At 34.4% G+C, this 21,425-nt stretch overlaps 1 protein-coding gene across 1 annotated transcript; it reads left to right on the forward strand.

Annotated features, from left to right (window-relative positions):
• Positions 1 to 803: 803 nt before the first annotated feature.
• On the forward strand, positions 804 to 17,895 carry LOC127456148 (aromatase). Its single transcript, XM_051724480.1, has 9 exons — positions 804 to 1,005; positions 3,310 to 3,460; positions 5,128 to 5,282; positions 5,533 to 5,709; positions 7,934 to 8,048; positions 12,139 to 12,250; positions 12,348 to 12,510; positions 13,868 to 14,109; positions 17,650 to 17,895. Exons 1-9 carry the CDS (start codon positions 804 to 806, stop codon positions 17,893 to 17,895), a joined length of 1,563 nt encoding a protein of 520 aa, XP_051580440.1.
• The last annotated feature ends 3,530 nt before the right edge of the window (positions 17,896 to 21,425 follow it).

The following is a 21,425-nucleotide window of genomic DNA, read 5'->3' on the forward strand; positions in this document are numbered from 1 at the left end:
CGATTTCTTACAATTATGCCATCTCGTACTATTATTACGACTTGTCATTAGACCGGGTTGGAATTAACTTTCTTTTGTGATTGCTAATTTTTGTAATGATTACAACTGGTGTTTTTGATTTTTTTCTTTTTAAGTGTGGCTTAAGTTTCCAAATACTTTTAGGGGTCACTGTAATTAATTACTGGTATGTAAGGAATACCAGTGGCCTGTTACAAGCCTTCATGAACAGTGTTGGATAAGTTACTCAAAAAAGTAATCCAGAACAAATGACTATTCATTATAAATATATCTTACACTACTTTTTGGCTAAAAAGTAATTCGATTATAGTAATTAACTGGTTTGTAATCAGATTACACCCAACACTCTGTATGAAGTATTTATATTTTATTCATTTTACTTACAATACAATTACCCTTTTTGTAAAGTATATGTTTAAAGTAAAGAGACATCAAAGACTTGTAGTCATTTTACCTAAACTTTATTAGACATTCTTATCTGAAGGCCTTTTTTGTGCAAGAGCAGCAGTACAATGACCCAAGGTCACTGAGCAGATATCTTGTATACTCTAAAGTCTTTGATCTCTTAATGAAAATGTAGAAATTCGTTGAGCTCAGCTCAGGGTTTAAGTGTCATGATCATGTTTTGGATGCTGAAGGACAGCCGTATTGGGCAAGGTTACACTGTGTTTTATTTTGACTTTTGAATTACCATGATCCAATCCCATGCAACCCCTCAGATATAAAAGTGTATGTTTGCTGTACTATGATGCTTTAGGCTGTTCTGACTCTACTGATCTGTTCTTATGGCAGCTGAACTGCTCCAGCCCTGTGCAATGAAGCCGGTGCGTCTCGGAGAGGCTACGATGGGCTTTCTGATACACAGTGTCCATAACAACACTGAAGGGGCCACTGAGAGTGTGTGTGGGGCCACAGCCACACTCCTGCTGCTGTTACTGTGCCTGCTGCTGGCCATCAAACACAAGACAGAGAAATCACATGTACCAGGTCAGTTAGTTCTGTTTATTTATAGTTTTGCAATCCTTGGAAGTTTGTTCTTTGGATCTCAGCTTGTTTTAACTGCTATTGAGAAGCGAACAAATCTAACTTTTAAACCAGGGTTTTAAATCACATTTTTCATTTAAACTGCTCAATGAGTACTTTAAGACATTACAGATATGCACCATCATTTTCTGTTGCAGCAAAATTTTCTGTAAATCTGATTTGAAACGATGTGTATTGTGAAAAGCTCTATTGAAATAAAAATGACTTGACTAAATCCTTAAAAGTTTAATTTTGAATCGTATTGTTATTATTGACTGTACTGCATCAGGGTAGTTGTATGAACTTATTTTTAGGTAAAAATTTGGTAACAATTTACATTAATGTCAATTGTATAATAAATTAAGGTTTATAAAGGTGTTTATTGATTACTAATAAGGCATTTACAAATGCATTATAAATCATTTATATGCAGTTAACATAAATAAAAATGGCTATTCTCATCAAATACTTGCCAAATAGTGAGCATTTTAACATACATGTTATAAATGCTTATAAATTCACTTATTTATACTTACATTAATTAAAAACATAAAATGCCCTATTTCATGATGTATTACAGTGAGATTAAAAGGAGGGATTATGTCATTTCATGTCATTCATTCATTACTGTAATTGTTGATGTCAAAAGTATGGTGCTACTCTGAGTGCTCTCCCAACTTACCTAGTCCTAGTTACCTAAAGTCCTCTGCAAAAACACTTTTCAGGCCTTCATGCTCATTCTTCATGCTTATTCTCAGCATACTGTATATCATATAATATATATATCCTCCTGAGAGTGTGACTGCTGTGTGCATTTTCCATTCCCCTTTTAGATTTGTAACTAGTAGCATCTAAGAAACATGAAAAAATTCAAACTATTTAGACCAAATAGTTTTCCTAAAAATGTATGTGTACATATGTGGACAGTGGGACTAAAGTTGTGAAATTTTAAATAGTACCAAGCTATAGAAAGTCAGATTTTTTTAATCAAATTCTTTATGTTTCCAGGAGTGTTGGTTATTTGTGTTTTTGTGATGATACAGACATTACATCAGAAATTAGCATATATAATCCTCATTCAAAGTAATGACCAGCATCATCCAATCACTGCCAACCATGTTAAAATAAAAATGTGCATGATACATTTTAATCTATGTACTGATTACCATTGTCCCATGTCTGCCAAACATGTTGAGTGGTCCAAACATCATCTGCAGCTTGAAACTGAACTTTTGGTCGGAAGTTTAGATTGAATGCACTTAGCTGCATAGTAAGATTTGGATGCTCCCTTGCTCCCTGTTTAGTGAATGACTTAACCTCCAGTGTGCTGTCTGTCTGCAGTGGTCTCAGAACAGTTCAAATTGCACCTTATTTTCATTCTAACTCCTCACAAAGCCTCTGAAAGCAAAATTTTCCAGCTTTTGGATGAACCCATTTATTCTCAATGTGAAAATGCACAGTAAATTTAGGATATTTTAAATGAAACTGTGCATACAGTCCACATATGGTCATTGTGTTTAACAGCATGCCATTTCGTAAAAAAAATAAAAATAAAATTAAAATGGCATAATGGATGAAGCTAGAAACTCTAATCTTTTGACTGAAACAGGTTTCAATGTAAAATCTTTATTAGGTTTCTTACCAGATATGTGCACAGTGGGACTAAGTTGTGAAATTTTAAATAGTATCAAGCTATAGAAAGTCAGATTTTTTTAAATCAGATTGTTTATGTTATGTATATATACGTATATACTCCTGGAAATTTGATTTAAAAATCTGACTTTCTATAGCTTGATACTATTTAAAATTTCACAACTTAGTCCCACTGTCCACATATGTACACATACATTTTTAGGAAAACTATTTGGTCTAAATTGTTTTTATTTTTTGCATGTTTCTTAGATGCTACTAGTTACAAATCAAAAAGGGGAATGGAAAATGCACACAGCAGTCACACTCGGGTCTCAGGAGGATATACTGCTGTGTGCATTTTTCATCCCAAGTTTGCATACCCTGGCAGAAATTGTGAAATTTTGGCATTGATATAGCATCATTTGAGCTGATATCAATTGGTTTGATATTTTATAAACTGATGCATTAGATTTAGACACTTTAAATGATCTAGGTGTCTGAAATACTTTTTAGGGCCACTGTATGAAATAATTGTTTTTAAATAGTTTTATAAATACATCATTTTGACACTGCAGGATACTGCTGTCAATGCTTGACATGTCATCATAAGTGTTTGTTGTAACATGTTTTATTCAGGTCCTTGTTTCCTTCTGGGTCTGGGTCCACTGCTGTCTTATTGTCGATTCATCTGGTGTGGGATCGGAACGGCCAGTAACTATTACAACTCGAAATATGGAGACATTGTGCGGGTCTGGATCAACGGTGAGGAAACACTCATCCTGAGCAGGCAAGTCCTGACACCACGCTACACAAACGCATCACCAGGGGTGTAAAGTAATTGAGTAAAAATACTTAAGTATTATACTTAAGTATTATTTTTTGGGATTTGTACTTTACTCCAGTGCAATTTAAATGGAATATTTGTACTTTTACTTAATTACATTTCCAAATACAAAATAGTACTATTTACTCCTTACAATTTTATTAAAACTTGAAAAGTACTTATTAAATTTTTGCAGATAATTTTCTTTCGTGTTACTGGACTGAAGCTGCCTTTTTACTGCATCCGACAAATGACAGATGACAGACCAGAGGTCAGTCATTTCAAATGGAGTGTCGCACGGCGGCTGTGTGGAGTTCCAACCATCTGCAGTGGCCGAAATTCGGATCTGATTTGAGCTTCGGATACGTTGAAATATTTGTGTGACTAGACCGTATGTGACTGTACATATCTTAGTAAATATTAATCATAAATTTTATTGAATTCAACCATCTGCTTAACAGCAATGCTTGGTAACAAACCTCAGAAAACAATTCACAAAAGCAACAATATTACTAACTTTCTTAAAAGCTTCATTTGAATTTTTGTTATCTTTCTCTATGACTCAAGGTGCTGGGTGTTCTGACATCGCAATTCGGGAGAGCCTTCTCCCATGCAACAAACATTGCGTGACTGTGGCAATGTTCTTGCTAAATAAAATTATGTTGATCATTGCACGACTCATTCCGAAGTGAAATGTCCACTGTGTGGTGCTGAAAGCGAGTGAAATGTTCTCCAGAATGGATGAGGTTTTTAAGGTTAAAGTTCTATTGAGTTTTAAATCAACAAAACCAACCTCCCTACCCTAAACATAAACATATCCGATAGTGTCAGAAAAAGCAAATGTGAGATGAAAAACACAATTGCGTCATTTTATGGTGCTTCTATGACACTTTTGGCTCACGTGTCAACTCACGTGCTCTTCAGGACTCATACCCCAGTCCTTTGTATCACAAGTGCAACACTCTATCAGTTGAGCTACCACACAATTTGATCACTTAAACAAGCTTGTAAATATAGTTGGTTATATAATGCAAACATTAAAATGTGTCCTGCTCCATAGTAAAAGTGTTTAGATGTCATAAGATAGCATTGTGTGAGGAACAGAGTGAAAAGTAAGTGTTTATGAACTGATAATCTGCTGTTTTACTCATGATTTGAGTGAAAGGGGATAAAGTCATTGTTGTTGTAGTGCCTCTAGTGTTGTAAACAGGCCACATAAAAATCATTTTGCAAAAATGTAGTTATTGTAACATGATTCTATGACTTGGTTGCGAATGCCACTGGAGGAGAAATATTACAGTCGTCGGAGACTGTAAAAAGGCAACTTAAACCAATCAGATTTAACAACATCCTCTCTTACATAATCTCTTCTCTTGATTTCATTCTAGCTAGGAAAAAATATACTTTTAATACTTAAGTACAATTTAATGTCAATACCTTTTAACTTTCACTCAAGTATGTTTTTGGCTAAATACTTGGACTTTTAATTGAATAAAATTTTCAGTCAGTATCCATACTTTCACTTAAGTATAATTTCTGAGTACTTTTTACACCCCTGTGCATCACCTTTTCACAGAATTAACCTTCACCAGTACAAATGAATCCAAACTTGGCATGCATGTGTGTTACAGGTCCTCAGCTGTGTATCATGTACTAAAGAGATCTCTCTATACTTCACGGTTTGGCAGTAAACTGGGTCTGCAGTGCATTGGGATGCATGAACAGGGAATTATATTTAACTCAAACATTGCACTCTGGAAGAAAATCCGCACCTTCTATGCTAAAGGTGAGCATGCTTTTTATAAAATGCAAGATTGGTAGTTGTTCTGTATTAAATGTGTGTGTGTGTGTGTGTGTGTGATATATATATATATATATATATATATATATATATATATATATATATATATATATATATATATTAATACATTTTACTGTTCATTTTCAGTTGATTTTATCTTTGTCTTTTGCAAAATGTCTCGAAACGTTTCAAAGTATCAAGATTTTCCTAATGTACCCATGACAATATATGTCAGCTCTAACAGGTCCAGGGCTTCAGAGGACTCTAGAGATCTGCATTTCTTCCACAAACACACACCTGGATGATCTGTCTCACCTGACAGATGCTCAGGGACAAGTAGACATCCTCAACTTACTGCGCTGCACTGTGGTGGACATCTCCAACAGACTGTTTCTCGGGGTCCCTCTCAATGGTCAGTCCTGAAACACATGTACACAAACATGTAAAACACTGCTCTATTTTCTACTCTTTAAATTATATTGCTGTTATGCAAGGCCAGTCAAAAGTTGGACACACTTAACCTAATATACAGTATGTTTCTCATGATTTTATAAAACTAACACCCTGTGTACACTGGATGCGCGTTGCGTTACATCAAAAGAAAATAGATCACGTTTTAATCAGTTAAGATATCTTCACTGGAAGCATCCGTTGCAGCACATAGCGCTGACAGAAAACTACAGTGGCCATGAAGTGCAAAACACAACGGCAAATCCAAAAACATAAGAGCAAATCAGAAAGCACAACAGCGAAACTGGAAACAAAACAACAAGTTAGAAAACACAACAACAATTCAGTCGAACCAGAAAGGGTAGGTAGGTACCATAGCTCCTCACCTGATTGGAGGTGGAGAATTTAGAGTCCTTTCCTCAGGATTCTCTGCCCACTTGCGTGATTATTTCAAAATTATTTCCAAATGCTCAGTTACTGAAAACTGTGAGTGGTTTATCACTCAGTAAAACAGTAATGGGACACTTTATAACACAGAGAGCAAAAACATATAATTTTAGGTACATTTTAGGTACGATGTTAGTTTAGGTACGATTTAAGATGTTCATTAGGAGTAGTTTTAGGTATGTGTGTAAGGGACCATCTAAAAATTCCATAAACTGCGCTAAAACGTCCAAGTATTTATTCAACTGACTTGCATATTCTAACGTAACAAACACTGTTATTTAAAAAGCATTTTCACATTCTAAAGGTTGAATTCACATTCTAATGGCTCACTTTCTACATTTAAATCCAGCATATCCAAATATCAGTACAGTGTTAAATTATTTTAGAAAAAAAATATTGCTGAAATTTTACCAAGATATTACTTTCATATTGTAAAGTTTGTAGAAGGCTGCTATTAGATATGCTGATTTACTCAAGGTGAGATTTTCCCAGAATGTGGAATCATACAAATAGAGTATTCAATTTGTTTTGTTTTTAAAATAAAATGTTAGTCATTCACACCATTGGCAACCTGTTACAGCCTTTGTAATGTAAAAATGACATCTTGATAAATTTTAGTGGTGTTTTTTTCTATAATAATTTAACACTGTGTCCATTTAATTGGATATACTTGGAAAATCTATCCACTGGCATCAACCACAACTCTTATCATTTTTATTTTTTTTATTTTTATTTTAAACAACAGTGTTTTTTTAAGTTAGAATATGCAAGTTGAATGAATGCTTGAATACCACCAACGTTTTAGCGCAGTTTGTGTACTTTAAGACGGTCCCTCATGCACTAGATGAACCATGAGGCCATAGATGAACATCATACCTAAAACTAACATTTCCCGCTCACTGTTTTACTCACTGTGTTATATAGTTTCCTGTTACTGTTTTCCCGAGAGAGAAAACACTTCAAATGATTTAGTTTTTCAGTCAGTGACCTTTTGGCATGGATTTTGATATAATCAGTGAACCAATCCTGAAGAAAGGACTTGGTCACATTCACACAGCCAATCAGGTGAGAAGCTATGGTACCTTCCTACCTTTTCCATTTCGACTGAACTGCTGTTGTGTTTTCTGTTTGCTGTTGTGTTTTCTAACTTGTTGTGCTGACTTGCTGCAGAGCTACTCTAGAAACTTTAATCATGTCTGTCTTAAATAAAATGATTTACTTAAAGGGATAGTTCACCAAAAATGGAAATTCTCTCATCATTTACTCATCCTCATGCCATCCCAGATGTGTATGACTTTCTTTCTTCTGCTGAACACAAATGAAGATTTTTAGAAGAATATTTCAGCACTGTAGGTCTATACAATGCAAGTGGATGGTGGCTAAAACTTTGAAGCTCCAAAAAGCACATAAAGTCATCATAAAAGTAATCCATATGACTTCAGTGATTAAATCCATGTCTTCAGAAGTGATATGATAGGTGTGGGTGAGAAACAGAGCAATATTTAAGTCTTTTTTACTATAAATCTCCACTTTCACTTTCTTCTTCTTTTGTTTTTGGTGATTCACATTATTTGTGCATATCGCCATCTTGGGCAGGTAGGAGAATATATAGTAATTTATAGTACTATTGGTATTATTGTTGCCTGAGTTTGTCTCTTTTATTTATAATTATACTGTTTATTATTTAAGATTCTTGTGTAATATGTAAAATTTAAGATTTTGTTGCTGTTGTGTTTCAGAGCGAGATCTGCTTCACAAGATTCAGAAGTATTTTGACACCTGGCAGACAGTACTAATCAAACCTGACATCTACTTCAGACTGGACTGGCTGCACAGAAAGCACAGACAAGAAGCGTGAGTTTATCAAACCACTAATAAAAGTACAATGGTACAATTGTTTCTTTTTTTACATGTCACATGATAGTACAATGTTTTTCGGACATGTACCATAGTATTTCAATGTTTATTACCACCAAATTACCATGGTAATACCATTGTTTTTGTCTGTCCCATGCAAATACCATAGTCAATGAATATGATGATCATCCAGTACTATGCTTCTGTCTCAGTGACACTTTACATGAATTTGACCTTTGTTAAGGGTTTATAAAGGGTTTCAATAATGACTAACAAGTCATTTCCCAATGCATTATAAATCATTTATCTGCAGTTTTAGCAACATACATAAAGGGCGACTTTCATCCAATAGTTGCCAAATAGTGAGCATTTTAACTTGCATGTTATAAATGCTTAATTTATATACTTATTAACCCTGTAAAGCCTGACATATGAAATAATTGTCAAAAAATGAAAATTCTTTGACATTAAACTGTTTTTATTACCATTAGACAAACTATTAATTTTTTTTTCCATTACATTAACCTCCTGAGGCCCAGCAATTCATTTTTATGTAGAACATTTGTTATTTAAGTTTTTCTTAGCCCATACATGCTACAGTGGTAAATCTTGGGGTATATCAGAGGACTCCCTGGGCTTTTCAGAGATACCAAATATTTGAGAGTCTGGCCATGACAACTTCCTCTACTTGGTCTATAAATATGGATTGAAATGTATCACAGTTCAATTCAGCACATCAAATACATAATGAATAAAACACTATATTGACATTTAAAAAATGGAAATTGTAAAAAGTTTCGTTGGGTCTCAGGAACTTATGGTAGGATGACATCATAATAGCTCGTAATGTAAAATAATGAGATCTTTATAATGTCAGTGCAGGTTGAATATATGAAAATACACTGAAATATTAAATATATCTTAGAAAATGTATATGTCAGAATTTTCAAAGCTCTGTGATTTTTCTTTTTTGGTGGGCATGAATGTAATGTAATGTTGATTGAGATATATGCCTCAAAAGCCTGTTGTATCATATTTGATACATGGATTTCAAAGGGGGGTTTTCAATAAAATAATATTCAGATGTTATTATTATATTATATTATGTAATCTTTAAGACCAATACATCATTTGAAAGCTCTAAATTTCATAAATCTCAATTTTATGACCAAAAGCTGTTTCATGATCAATATGTTATAACAAATGTATTTCCATAATTTATGTAAAGAGTGTACATCAAAACATTTGTATCATATATCCCAAGTATAGCTACTTGTCATTTGATGGCTTCACTAAACAACCTCCATTAAATCTTTTAGTCACAAAGTGTATACATTTGGAGAAATTATGATGGATTTGTATAAGTTTTCTTCATATTTTTTTAGCCAGAAACGTAATTCATGTCAATTTTCTACAACTTTATGCAATCTGAAGCACTACAGGACTCGGATACTCTTATATAGTGTGTGTTCTATTGAACCAGGAAGACAGAGGCCACTATAGCTCCAGATATGATCCATATATAGACTGTAGAAGAAGAGGTTATTGCATTAGAGATCATATGACAGGTGTTCCCCATCCCTTACCATAGTAGGATATAATGCTGCCTTCATGTGCTATCGGAATTTTCCTACTTCCCACTTCTGAAGCTGTAATTACAAGTGCGTGTTTACGTGCTTTGTTGTTAGAAAGAACAAGAAACATGGACGACGCCAGGTTCTTTCATTCATATTTCTTGAGGAACTTTTATTTTGACACCCTAATACAATTTCACTCAGTTAGCTTGCTGACGATAATGGAATTTTGGTCAAATACAAGCTATTTTCATGGTGTAAAAATGTACAATATGTATAGAATGGTTGCTGATATACATAAATGAATATGACCGAAATGGCAAGCACTACAAATTTACTGTATTTAGAAAAATGAACAAAACCTGTCATTCACTACAGAAACCGTACTCTCCTCCGCCTTGTTGAAAGTTTACCACTCCTCCCATTTCGGCAACTCGGGTATCATCTAGAATTCCGAGTTTCCCACTTGAACTTCCGACTTCAGTCATTCATGTGCTCGGAACTCATAATTACGATATTTCAGAGATTGAAGGGCACATAAAAACTATGTAAATCATTATTTAACGTTTAGACCGATGAAGTATGTCGTGAATAAATAGACAATTATAAAAAAATATATATATTTTGGCTATATTTTTCAAACGATGTGTATACTTGAAGAATTCTGCATCTATCACTGAACCTGCTGTTTGCTATAGACTGCATATTCTAGATATATTATGCTTTCTGCTTCATTCTATGAATGGAATCCACATGAGATCGATGATAATTGCAAGTAAGATATATGCAGTATGTTACGAATAATTTAAATTGTTAACATGCTGCTGACATGGAGCTAAGCTAATGCTAGCATGCTAACCTTTGCCATAGTATGCACCTGTTACCCTCTGTTATTGTATTTTATGATGGCATTTGTTAAAAGAATCCATGTAAGATCAAAATTTGTTTTTGTTTTTTTAAGAAAGACATTTTATGCAGCAATAAAGATGAGTGTTGGGTGTCAATACAGGTGTTAATATTGCAGACATATAAGAGTATTAGACAATGGGCAGAATAAAGACTAAAGAATAATAATTAGAGACACACATCAATGTGTCTCAGGTGTGAATGGCTTACAGGCTGCAGACAAACACTTGAATGAAGCAGCATATAAAAAAAACAGGGTGAATAGACTTCATTTTTGTGTGTATTTGAGTAGATTTCATTCCTTTTGTAAACTTCCTTTTGTAAATCTAAAAAACACATGGCATGGTCTTTAATAATGTTTCATAAAACTCTTGATTTTTAAAGTTGTCATCCTTAGATTTTAAAATATAACATTATCAGACTTGTGGCTTGAGCTCCATTATGTCTCTAGTTCCTTTTAAGGCCAGTGTCATTTATAGTTTCATAAAAATGTATTATGAAAATATTTTTCAGATCAATTCCTATAAATTTGAGCTTTTATAACTATTTTTCTTTATGACTTTAATAAATTCTGACACCTGGACAACAAACTTAAAAGTGTCTTCTGTGAAAACAGACCACAATTATGACTGTAATACAAAAAGCTGATGAAATACAGCCATTAATATTGAGTATGTCCAATTCAAGCGTGAGCTCAGAAAATGGGAGCAGTGGGAACAGGTTCTCTTGTGGATTTTTGGGCTACCGCCCACTATTTTTCACACTCAAAATTAAAAGCTCACCATTCACATGTGTACTAATTGCAAAAAATTGGTCTAATTTTTTCAGAAATCCCCCCAAATAATATATATTACATATATATATATATATATTACATATATATATATATATATATATATATATATATATATATATATATATATATATATATATAAAAGTCTCCAATTATTTGTAAACAATATTGTGTGTTTAAAATCTTATGTTAAATAGAAAGTGTTTTTTTTCTAAATTTGTAAACATGTTATTCTAGTTCTGTTCACTCTGCCTCACTTTGAAAAGTTTATTTCATTCCACTAGATGGCAGCAAGCACTAGAATTTGTTTTCCCTCTATCACATTCCATCACAATATATAGATCTAAAATGTAGGTGGCGTTCTAACGCATTTTAGCCCTCACAGATGTGCTTGTCCATAGACATTCAGTCTAAATTTCAGTTCATGCACCAGCCTCCTTATTTCATTGAATATTTTGGCCTCTGAGTGAACTAGAAGCTCAATCCAAAAAAAGTATCATTAGAAAGCTGTGATCCTCCCCTTTGTGATGGTACATAACATTTTATCATAAATAGTCGAAAACATATATCAGCGCATAAAGATATGTATTTGATGACTTACAAAAATCAGATTTCACTTTGTGATTATTTTGGGAATTTATCGAACTGTGATATTAGGACAACAAAATTAAATATGCTGTTGCATTCCTGAGAATGAGAGCTTTCTTTTGATATATTTTTTCATGATATAGGGAGCATAAGGGAACATCAATGTAAAGTGTTACTAATGAATTTCTGTAAAGGTTTGAGTGTTGATGCATTGTATGTGTTTCAGTCAGGAGTTACAGAATGCCATCACAGCTCTTATAGAGCAGAAGAGAGCTCAACTGTCACAGACAGACAAACTGGACCATCTCGACTTCACTGCTGAACTCATATTCGCCCAGGTGAATGTCACATGCAGACACACCTCTGAAACACATAAGAAGCATGGAAGAATGATTGACCTGTTTATGCATGTTATGTGTATTTTTGCGTGTTTAGAGTCATGGGGAGCTGAGTGCTGAGAATGTCAGGCAGTGTGTGTTGGAGATGGTGATTGCAGCTCCGGACACTCTCTCTATCAGTCTGTTCTTCATGCTGCTGTTACTCAAACAGAATCCAGACGTTGAGTTCAAGATCCTGCAGGAAATACAAATCGTCTTAGGTCTGAACACTCTTAAATATAAAAAATAACTTCAGTTATCTTTCTTTAAATGAAAAGCTCGACCAAAAAGGAAATTCTGTCATTATTTACTCACCCTCATGTTGGTCCCAACTCATATGTTGTTATTTTTCAGTGAAACTCAAAAAGTGAAATGTTGAAGAATTTTCATGCAGCTGTTTTCTATACAATGACAGTTCATAGAAAACACAACTGTCAAGCTCTAAAAAGGTCCATATGACTTTAAAATTTAAGTAATTGTTTACCGATAATCTTCTAATAAACTGATAAAAACCTAGCTTTTAGAAATATTTTCAGTGAATTAACAATGCAAACTGCAGTCTGTTCCTTACACAAAGCTATCATATGCTTTAGAAGACTTGGAATACACCGATCAGCCACAACATTAAAACCACCTGTCTAATACTGTGTAGGTCCTCCTCATGCCACCAAAACAGCACCAACCCGCATCTCAGAAAGGCATTCTGGGATGATATTCTTCTCACCACAATTGTACAGAGTGGTTATCTGAGTTACCGTAGACTTTGTCAGTTTGAACCAGTCTGGCCATTCTCTGCTGACCTCTCTCATCAACAAGGCATTTCCATCCACAGAACTGCTGCTCACTGGATGATTTTTTTTGTTGTTGTTGTTGTTTGTTTGTTTTTGGCACCATTCGGAGTAAACTGTAGAGACTGTTGTGTGTGAAAGTTCCAGGAGATCAGCAGTTACAGAAATACTCAAACCAGCCCGTCTGGCACCAACAGTCATCCATGTGATTATCTAATCAGCCAATCGTGTGACAGCAGTGAAGTGCATAAAATCATGCAGATATGGGCCATGAGCTTCAGTTAATGTTCACATCAACCATCAGATTGGGGGGGAAAAATAGATTTTTTCAAAATTTTGAACTGTTATTTCAGTGATTTGGACCATGGCATGATTGTTGGCAGGTGGTTTTAATGTTGTGGCTGATTGGTGTATAGTGCATGAGTCATCTGGACTACTTTTATTTTAATGTTATGCTGTTCTTTTTTATGTTTTTTTTTTTTTTGGAGCTTGAAAGCTGTTGTCACCATGAACTATTATTGTAAGGAAAAGAGCAGCCAAGACTTCAAAGTGTCTCATTTTGTGTTCCACAGAAAAAAGTAATGCATACAGGTTGAACAACATGAGGGTAAGAAATTAATGACAGAAGTTACATTTTTGGGGGTGAACTAGTAGTTGAGGTTTCTTTCATTCAGTTGTTTCTCTTTTAATTGAAGCAGTTAGTTTTTAAACATGAAAAAAAAAAAAAAAGATGAAAATCTGTGTCATTAGATGTTGTGCTGAGTTGTTTGTGTCTGTGTGATTTTTGTAGCTGGTAAGAGTCTGCAGCACTCACATCTGTCCAGATTACACATTCTCGAAAGTTTTATCAACGAGTCGCTCAGGTTCCACCCGGTCGTGGACTTCACCATGCGCCGGGCGCTGGATGATGATTTCATCGAGGGCTACAGAGTGAAAAAAGGAACAAACATCATACTGAACGTGGGCCGGATGCACAGATCGGATTTCTTCCCCAAACCAAACGAGTTCAGTCTGGATAACTTCCAGAAAAACGTGAGTGATCATTTTATTGTCCTTATCTTATCTTATCTTATCTTTTTTTTTTTTTTTTTTTATATTTTAGACGTGAATGCACTTTCAAATATATCTCATGGTAACCATAATAATATTAAAACAACTGCTATATTTGCCACTACTATCATTAAATGGACAGAAAGATTATGAAAACATCTTACACAGTTTGAAAGTATTTTGGAAGAATCTATGGTAACCATAGTAAAAGTTTTTAAATAGGGGAAATATAAAAATGGTAACCTGAAGCTTTTACTTAAAATTAAAATTAGTTTTGTTTGTATAACCAGGTTGATTCAGTGATGTCAATTTAATAATATTTAATAGTTTGTGTGACTTGAATAAAAACATTTTATTACTGTAGATGTTACTACATGAAGCACATTTGTTTTCAGTGTGACTTTAACCCTTAAGTGCCTGAGAAAATACTTATGTGTATCTTATTTATAGATAATGTGTTGCTCAATATGTGTTTGACAGCTGGTTATGTCTCATGAAATTTCAGTGTGAAAGTAATGAATATTGTTCTAAATTTGTCCTGATTTGTTGCATTTTCTCTTTAAAATATGAAAAATAAAACATCAAAATATATCAGAATAAATTTTATTCTGTTATTTTTAGCGCTGTCAATCGATTACAATTTTAATCAAATGAATTACATGGTATGCCGATTAATTAACCAAATTAATTGAATTAATTGCATACATAAATATTTGCTGAGAAAGCCACTCAAATAACAATACTTAAAAATATAATGATGAAATAATTATAAATAGTTATATTTAAATGTGTGTGTGTGTGTGTATATATATATATATATATATATATATATATATATATATATATATATATATATATATATATATATATGTAATACAGATAATTAAAATCCATTACATTATTTAGGCACACAAGTTACGCATTAAAAAAGACAATACAAAAAGTGGTTTAGAATGCAATATATTGTTTATTGTCATATTATTGAACATAAGCATAACATTGGCCTACAGTTCACAGCAATCCATTTAGCAATCAATAAGTCCGAGATTTATTATAAGGGCTTGTCTAAGGAAGCATCAATGTACATCTGCATCAGACACACGCTTTTGAAAGGTCTCGGCTGCGTTGCGTCATAAAAAACATGGTTTTAAGTCGCTGTGTCAAGTTAAACGAAGTTTGAAACTTAGAAAAACACGATATAAGATAGATATAAGTGCCGGGCCTGTAAAGACCAGAATATGTAAGAGTGTTTGATGAAATTCCCATGCATTAAAGGGTTAATGGCATTTTACAAAACATTATTCAACAAAAAAGAGTGACTACTAAAATATTAGCTTTTAAAAATGTAATTGTATTATGTGAGTCTTTGACATCCAGCAATTTATAAATTCCATTAATTCAATGTTTATTTAATGTACAACTTTACAAAAAGTGAAACTACTACTGTAAAATCATAATAAATTAATTAGGAATCTCCTTTAAATAGTGTAAGAAGCGTTGCAGCATGAATCATGTTTCCAACATACCCAAGTTTCCATTGATCATGGTATAAATAATGAGGGGTTGTACTTGCTTGTTTTTATATTTTTATTTTATACATAAAAATAAAAAAAACTAGATCAAATAGAAATGCCCCCTTAAGGTAACAACTGCAAATATAGCTGCAAGCAGCGATGACAGGCCCAAGCACCATGGGTCCATTTCCACCTGGTGGCTTTGGGAAAACAATGCAAGATGGACACATGCATTTGGCATTTGACATGATTCTAAACAATTTTGAAGCAATTTGGGTAAATATAAGAGGACTATTTTAAAGTCTGTTGTAATAGCCACTCTTCCTTCTGCCAGGTGGTGGCACTATAATCATGACCCAAAATACTCACATCCATGTGATTAGCCCCCAAGACTAAACATACCTCTCAATTTTGATCTAAATCACACATTGCACATAGAAGATATAAGACACTTCCTGTTTCCCAGTTTTTGCCATTAATTGAATGCCTCACCATGGCAACACTGTTCGATATATACAAAATTTGTTCACAATTTAGCATCATCAATGTCTTGGCATAATGTTGTCTAAATGTGGTGACAGTCTCATGAATCCCCTAAGAGGAGTATTTAAAAGTTCAGAGACTGCAATATTCAAAAAATCCAAAATGGCCGACTTCCTGTTGGGCAGAGCTAATAACTACAATTATGAAAGTTGTCTGGTTTAATGAGAACTATATATATGTACCAATTTTGGTGACTGTAGGTAAAAATGGACGTGCTACAGAGGCAGTCTTACATGGCCATTTTAAAGGGGGTGCTACAGAGCCCCCCATACACACCCATGCGTGAATTTTTGCCCAACCCTAAGGCCAACAACTCTGATGTGTATGCAAAATGTTATGACCCAAATATTGGAGGAAAGGAATAATAACAATTAATACATTACTATGGCAACACTATTTAAGATATCAAACATCCCTTGACAATTTTACATCAGCAGTGTCTTGACATTATTCTAAATAATTTTGAAGCAATTCAGGTAAACATAAGATGGATATTTCAAAGTCTGTTAAAAGTGCCACACTTCCTTCCGCCAGTTGGTGGTGCTATGGCCGTGACCCACAATAGCCACATCAATGTGATCAGCCTTCAAGGCCAAACATACGGTTCAATTTTGATGTAAAACACACAATGCACACAGAAGATTTGAGACACTTCCTGTTTTTCCCATTTTTTTTTACGTTATTTTATCGCATCGCCATGGCAACACCATTCGAAATATCAAAAATCTGTTAGCAATTTAGCATCATCAATGTCTTGGCATGATGTCTCCACATTTGGTACCTGTAACATGAATCCCCTAGAAGGAGTATTTCAAATTCCATGGCATGCATTTTTCAAACAATCCAAAACGGCCAACTTCCTGTTGGGCGGAGCTTATGATTGTCAGTGCAAAAGCTGTCTGACTCGATGAGCTATATATATGAACAAAGTTTGATGACTGTAGCTCAAAAGGGATGTGCTACAGAGACCCCCGAACATGCCCATCTTCTAGGTGGCGCTACAGAGCCCCCTCTACATGCCCCTCTACATGCTCTACATGTATGAACTTTTGCCAAGCCCTAATGGCCGACGACTCTGACACGTGTGCAAAATCTCATGAGTTTGTGCCCCAAAAAAAATTTTTTTTTTTTTTATATAAAAATAGGGTCTCCGCACTTTCAGTGCTTGGGCCCTAATAATCCTTAGAAGAACAATAGGGCCTCTGCACTTTCAGTGCTTGGACCCTAAATAATAATAACCCTTAGAAGAACAATAGGGGCTCCTCACTTTCACTGCTTGGGCCCTAATTACCACTTGTAACAGTGTACCACTATGGCATTTTGGCAGAAATTCTGTTTACTGTAGTACATTTTTGTAAAGGCAAGTTACGTTACATTTTATGTCCTATAAAATAATCTGTTATGCACTTTGAAATATAATGATTGCACTGTGGTGTAACAACATGTAATATCTCTCTTTTAAAAGGTGCCGAATCGTTTCTTTCAGCCATTCGGATCAGGTCCACGTTCATGTGTGGGGAAGCACATCGCCATGGTGATGATGAAGTCCATACTTGTGATGCTGTTGTCTCGTTTCTCTGTGTGTCCAGTGAAGGGCTGTACTGTCAACAGCATCCCTCAAACCAACAACCTCTCGCAGCAGCCTATGGAGGATCAGCCCTCCACTCTCAGTGTACAGCTGCTCGTCAGAAACCTCAAACATACTGGATGAGCTTCTGGGTCATTAACATGTATTTATCTCACGCTTGCTAGTTGTCATTGTCTTTTGGATGTTTGTATAGCTAAATCTGCTTGTAATTAAATGTATATGTAACTGTTATGATGGATGATATTGTGGCATTCTGTGTATATTGTTAAATAAAACTATTATTAAATGGAGTCGTTGTAACTGATTGTTTTTATTAAAAAAGCTAACTAACATGCCCAGAAAGTACCAACATACTTGAGAAATATAGTAGCCATATTCAGTAATAAAATGCCACTAGTAGATCCTTGTAATGCCACTGCACTGCAGCAATAATATTCCTCAGCAGAGGGCGCTGTCACACCACATGATCTACACATCTAAATGAATCATAAACTTCACAAGTCATCTGTCTGATTTAGATTATTGAGGATTCAGAGCTGTCAAGTTTTAAATTAGTTCAATGTGTAAACTCAAAACTAGTTGAACTCAACAGATGTTGAACAGACTCTCGACAGCTCCTGGGTATATCTGGCAGGCAGCATTAGGGGCTCAGGCTTCATTACCTTTCAGGGGCCATTTCATCCATATGAGGCCCATGAAGCCTTCAGCCAACACATACAGACCATGAACACACACGCGCACACACACTTGCTTAATTTGTCACCTTGGCTTTATTCACATTAAAGTGCAATAGATAGATTTGATCTGTTATCATCACAATCAGGGCTGAAGCTCTCTACATCATCTATATTCCGTATTGTTTTCTTTCACAATCATTTAGCAACATTTAGATGAGCAGGGAAATTAGTGTGAAGCATTGTGTCGCGTTATTGCCATGGTAACCTGTGCAGCTGTGTAAGTGGCAAACAAAGAATTCACTGTGGACAAATGCACATTGTCACACACACACACACACACACACACACCTGTCTGATACACAGATCTCCATGTTAAAGGTCTATAGACAGGAAACAGGAACACATTTATCAGCAAACACATTCAGATATTCTGGGATATTCATGCTTCCAGAGCTGAGAGCAAATGTATGATAGAAGAGCTAGACAGGAATAGAAAGAGAAAGAGGTTTCTTTTGTAAAATAGTTTCATCTGGGCCTGTATAGACTTTTGTAATAGTTTATTCTTAGTAAGTAGTGTTATATATCTATCTATCTATCTATCTATCTATCTATATATATATATATATATATATATATATATATATATATATATATATATATATATATATATATTTTGAAGTTTTCCCCTGCACTACATTTCCCAGAATTCACTGCCCTAATCACTTCCATCTGCTCATGGTCATCCTCACCTGCCTTCCATTCCCTGTTAGTTTTCTGCATATAAATACCCTCTAGTTTTGTTCAGTGATTTGTTAGTCCTTCAAGTGTTGTGTTGAGTTTATAAAGTGTTTCCTTGTTTTGTTATTTTGTGAAGTTAGCTCTATGTTTGTTCCACTCCAGCATTTATAATTGAAGGATTTAAAGATTCTACTTCTAGACACCAATGTTACATTGCCTTTATCCCTATAGACCACATTATGAAATACGTTTTTGAAGTAACTGATGGTTTTTAAAGTTTAAATACACCCCCAAATCAATTAACTAAATTTGCTTGAAATATATGACCTTTGACCTAAACAAACATCATTTATACATGACAATGGGGGTACATTCATGAAAATTAGGTATTTTCAAATGTCTGGTTTTTATTTGTTTAAAAACAAAAAACAAACAAACAAACAAACAAAAACAGTTAACTTATTTAAAATTAATTTTATTATTAATTTATTTTACATTTAACAGTCACATTTGATTAAATCAGACACTGGCAGATATGAAAGATGTACCATGGTAGTACCATGTTTTTTTATTTATTAATTTATTTTTGTTTACCATGATAATACCATGCTACTCTTTGAAGCACATTGAAATGCTATATAAATACCATGGTATGACTATGGTTATCATTTAATATTGTGGTATATAATAGTACTATGGTATAGTACCATCTAATATCATTAGTGTACCATGTACCACTTCAGTACAAGATACTCCTTGCCTCTTTCAATAGACATCTGCCTATAAACACTAAAAGCTATAAGACAGATGTCTTATAGCTTTTATTCTTTATTCTTCTGCTTAAATATGCAGAAAATCACAAAATGGAAGAAATCTACAGATGTAATCCTAAACTGCAGCTCTCTCTCAGATCACCTTTTCCAGATCAGTTTCACACACAAACATCAATCACACAGCAAATATATGTTTCAATACAAGAGAAACAGAATTTATCTGTCTTAAAGCAACAGGAAGAAACTTCAAGATAAGATAAGCAGAAAAAACTAAAATAGGCTTCATTGAAAATTAAAATAACCTCTGCCTGTTACAGGACCTTACAAATCAGGGAATAAACATTGTCATCCATAGCAAACTAAATATTCAACTTTTTGAATAGTGGTGCTTGCACAGGCAAAACTTGTCACCATAATGCTAGGGTGCTAAGGGTGTTACCAGGGCATTGCTATGCAGTTGCTAAAGAGTTCTGAGTGGTTCCTATGGCATTTCGAGGGGGTAACTAGGGTGTTTAGGGAGATTGTTAGGTGGTTGCTTACTGGCCCAAGTCAAAAGAGCCCACCCCAAAGTGTCTATGATATTCTGGTCTCTAGATATGGCTTGGGCCCCTCCTTTAATGGGACGATTTGAGCTTTTATTCATGTCTGTAGCACAGATGGTGCAACATGTGCCAAATGTGAATGAAAATTTCATATACTTAAGGTTAGGAGTTTGTTCAAATCCCTGTGTATGAGCAGTTTTAACAGGAATGCTTGCCTTAGCAATACTATTAATTAAAAAAAACTTTTTTTTTTTTAAATAATTATTTGTGTTATTTTGTGTATTTTTCTAGAAGAAATCATAGACTCACAATGCCTCAAATAAACACATATTCTGAAATGTTGCTGAAGAGAAAATCATATACAGTTGCAATGTTAATAAGGAAGAGCAGAAATTAGTGAGACCTGTGTGTTCATTATGTGATGGGTGGAAGAATGATTTCACAAATGTGTATTAGAAACAAGCTCTGAACAGGCACACACACAATATCCCTCACATACACATTATCCTCACGCACACATACATCCACACACTGCTTTTATATGATGGGCAACCAAGTACTATTGCATAGCATATATATATATATATATATATATATATATATATATATATATATATATACACACACACACATACACACACACACACACACACGCACAGTCTGAGCTGTGTCCTGTCTCTTGACTCTCTCTTTTTATTCACACAATACTTTACAGGTTTAAACACTGCTGTTGGAATTTAAGGGCTGGTTACCATGGATATCATCGGCATCACTGAAGATAACTGTACGACTGAAGTAATTTCTGAAATATTTGTTTCTCTATTTTCATAATGAAAACAGAGAAATGGAAGCAGAAGTCATGTTTTCAGTCCAGCCTAGTCCAGTCCAGTCCAGTCCAGTCTTTTGATTAGTGAATTATATGT

The sequence above is a fragment of the Myxocyprinus asiaticus genome, chromosome 18, assembly GCF_019703515.2.
Source record: "Myxocyprinus asiaticus isolate MX2 ecotype Aquarium Trade chromosome 18, UBuf_Myxa_2, whole genome shotgun sequence".
Classification (NCBI taxonomy): Eukaryota; Metazoa; Chordata; class Actinopteri; order Cypriniformes; family Catostomidae; genus Myxocyprinus; species Myxocyprinus asiaticus.

Bases quoted from the DNA above. Each gene is read 5' to 3' on its own strand.
- LOC127456148 (XM_051724480.1), top strand. From the start codon at position 804: ATGGCAGCTGAACTGCTCCAGCCCTGTGCAATGAAGCCGGTGCGTCTC. The intron at 1,006-3,309 runs GTCAGTTAGTTC...TGTTTTATTCAG, and splicing joins AGAGAAATCACATGTACCAG to GTCCTTGTTTCCTTCTGGGT. The intron at 3,461-5,127 runs GCAAGTCCTGAC...TGTGTGTTACAG, and splicing joins GAAACACTCATCCTGAGCAG to GTCCTCAGCTGTGTATCATG.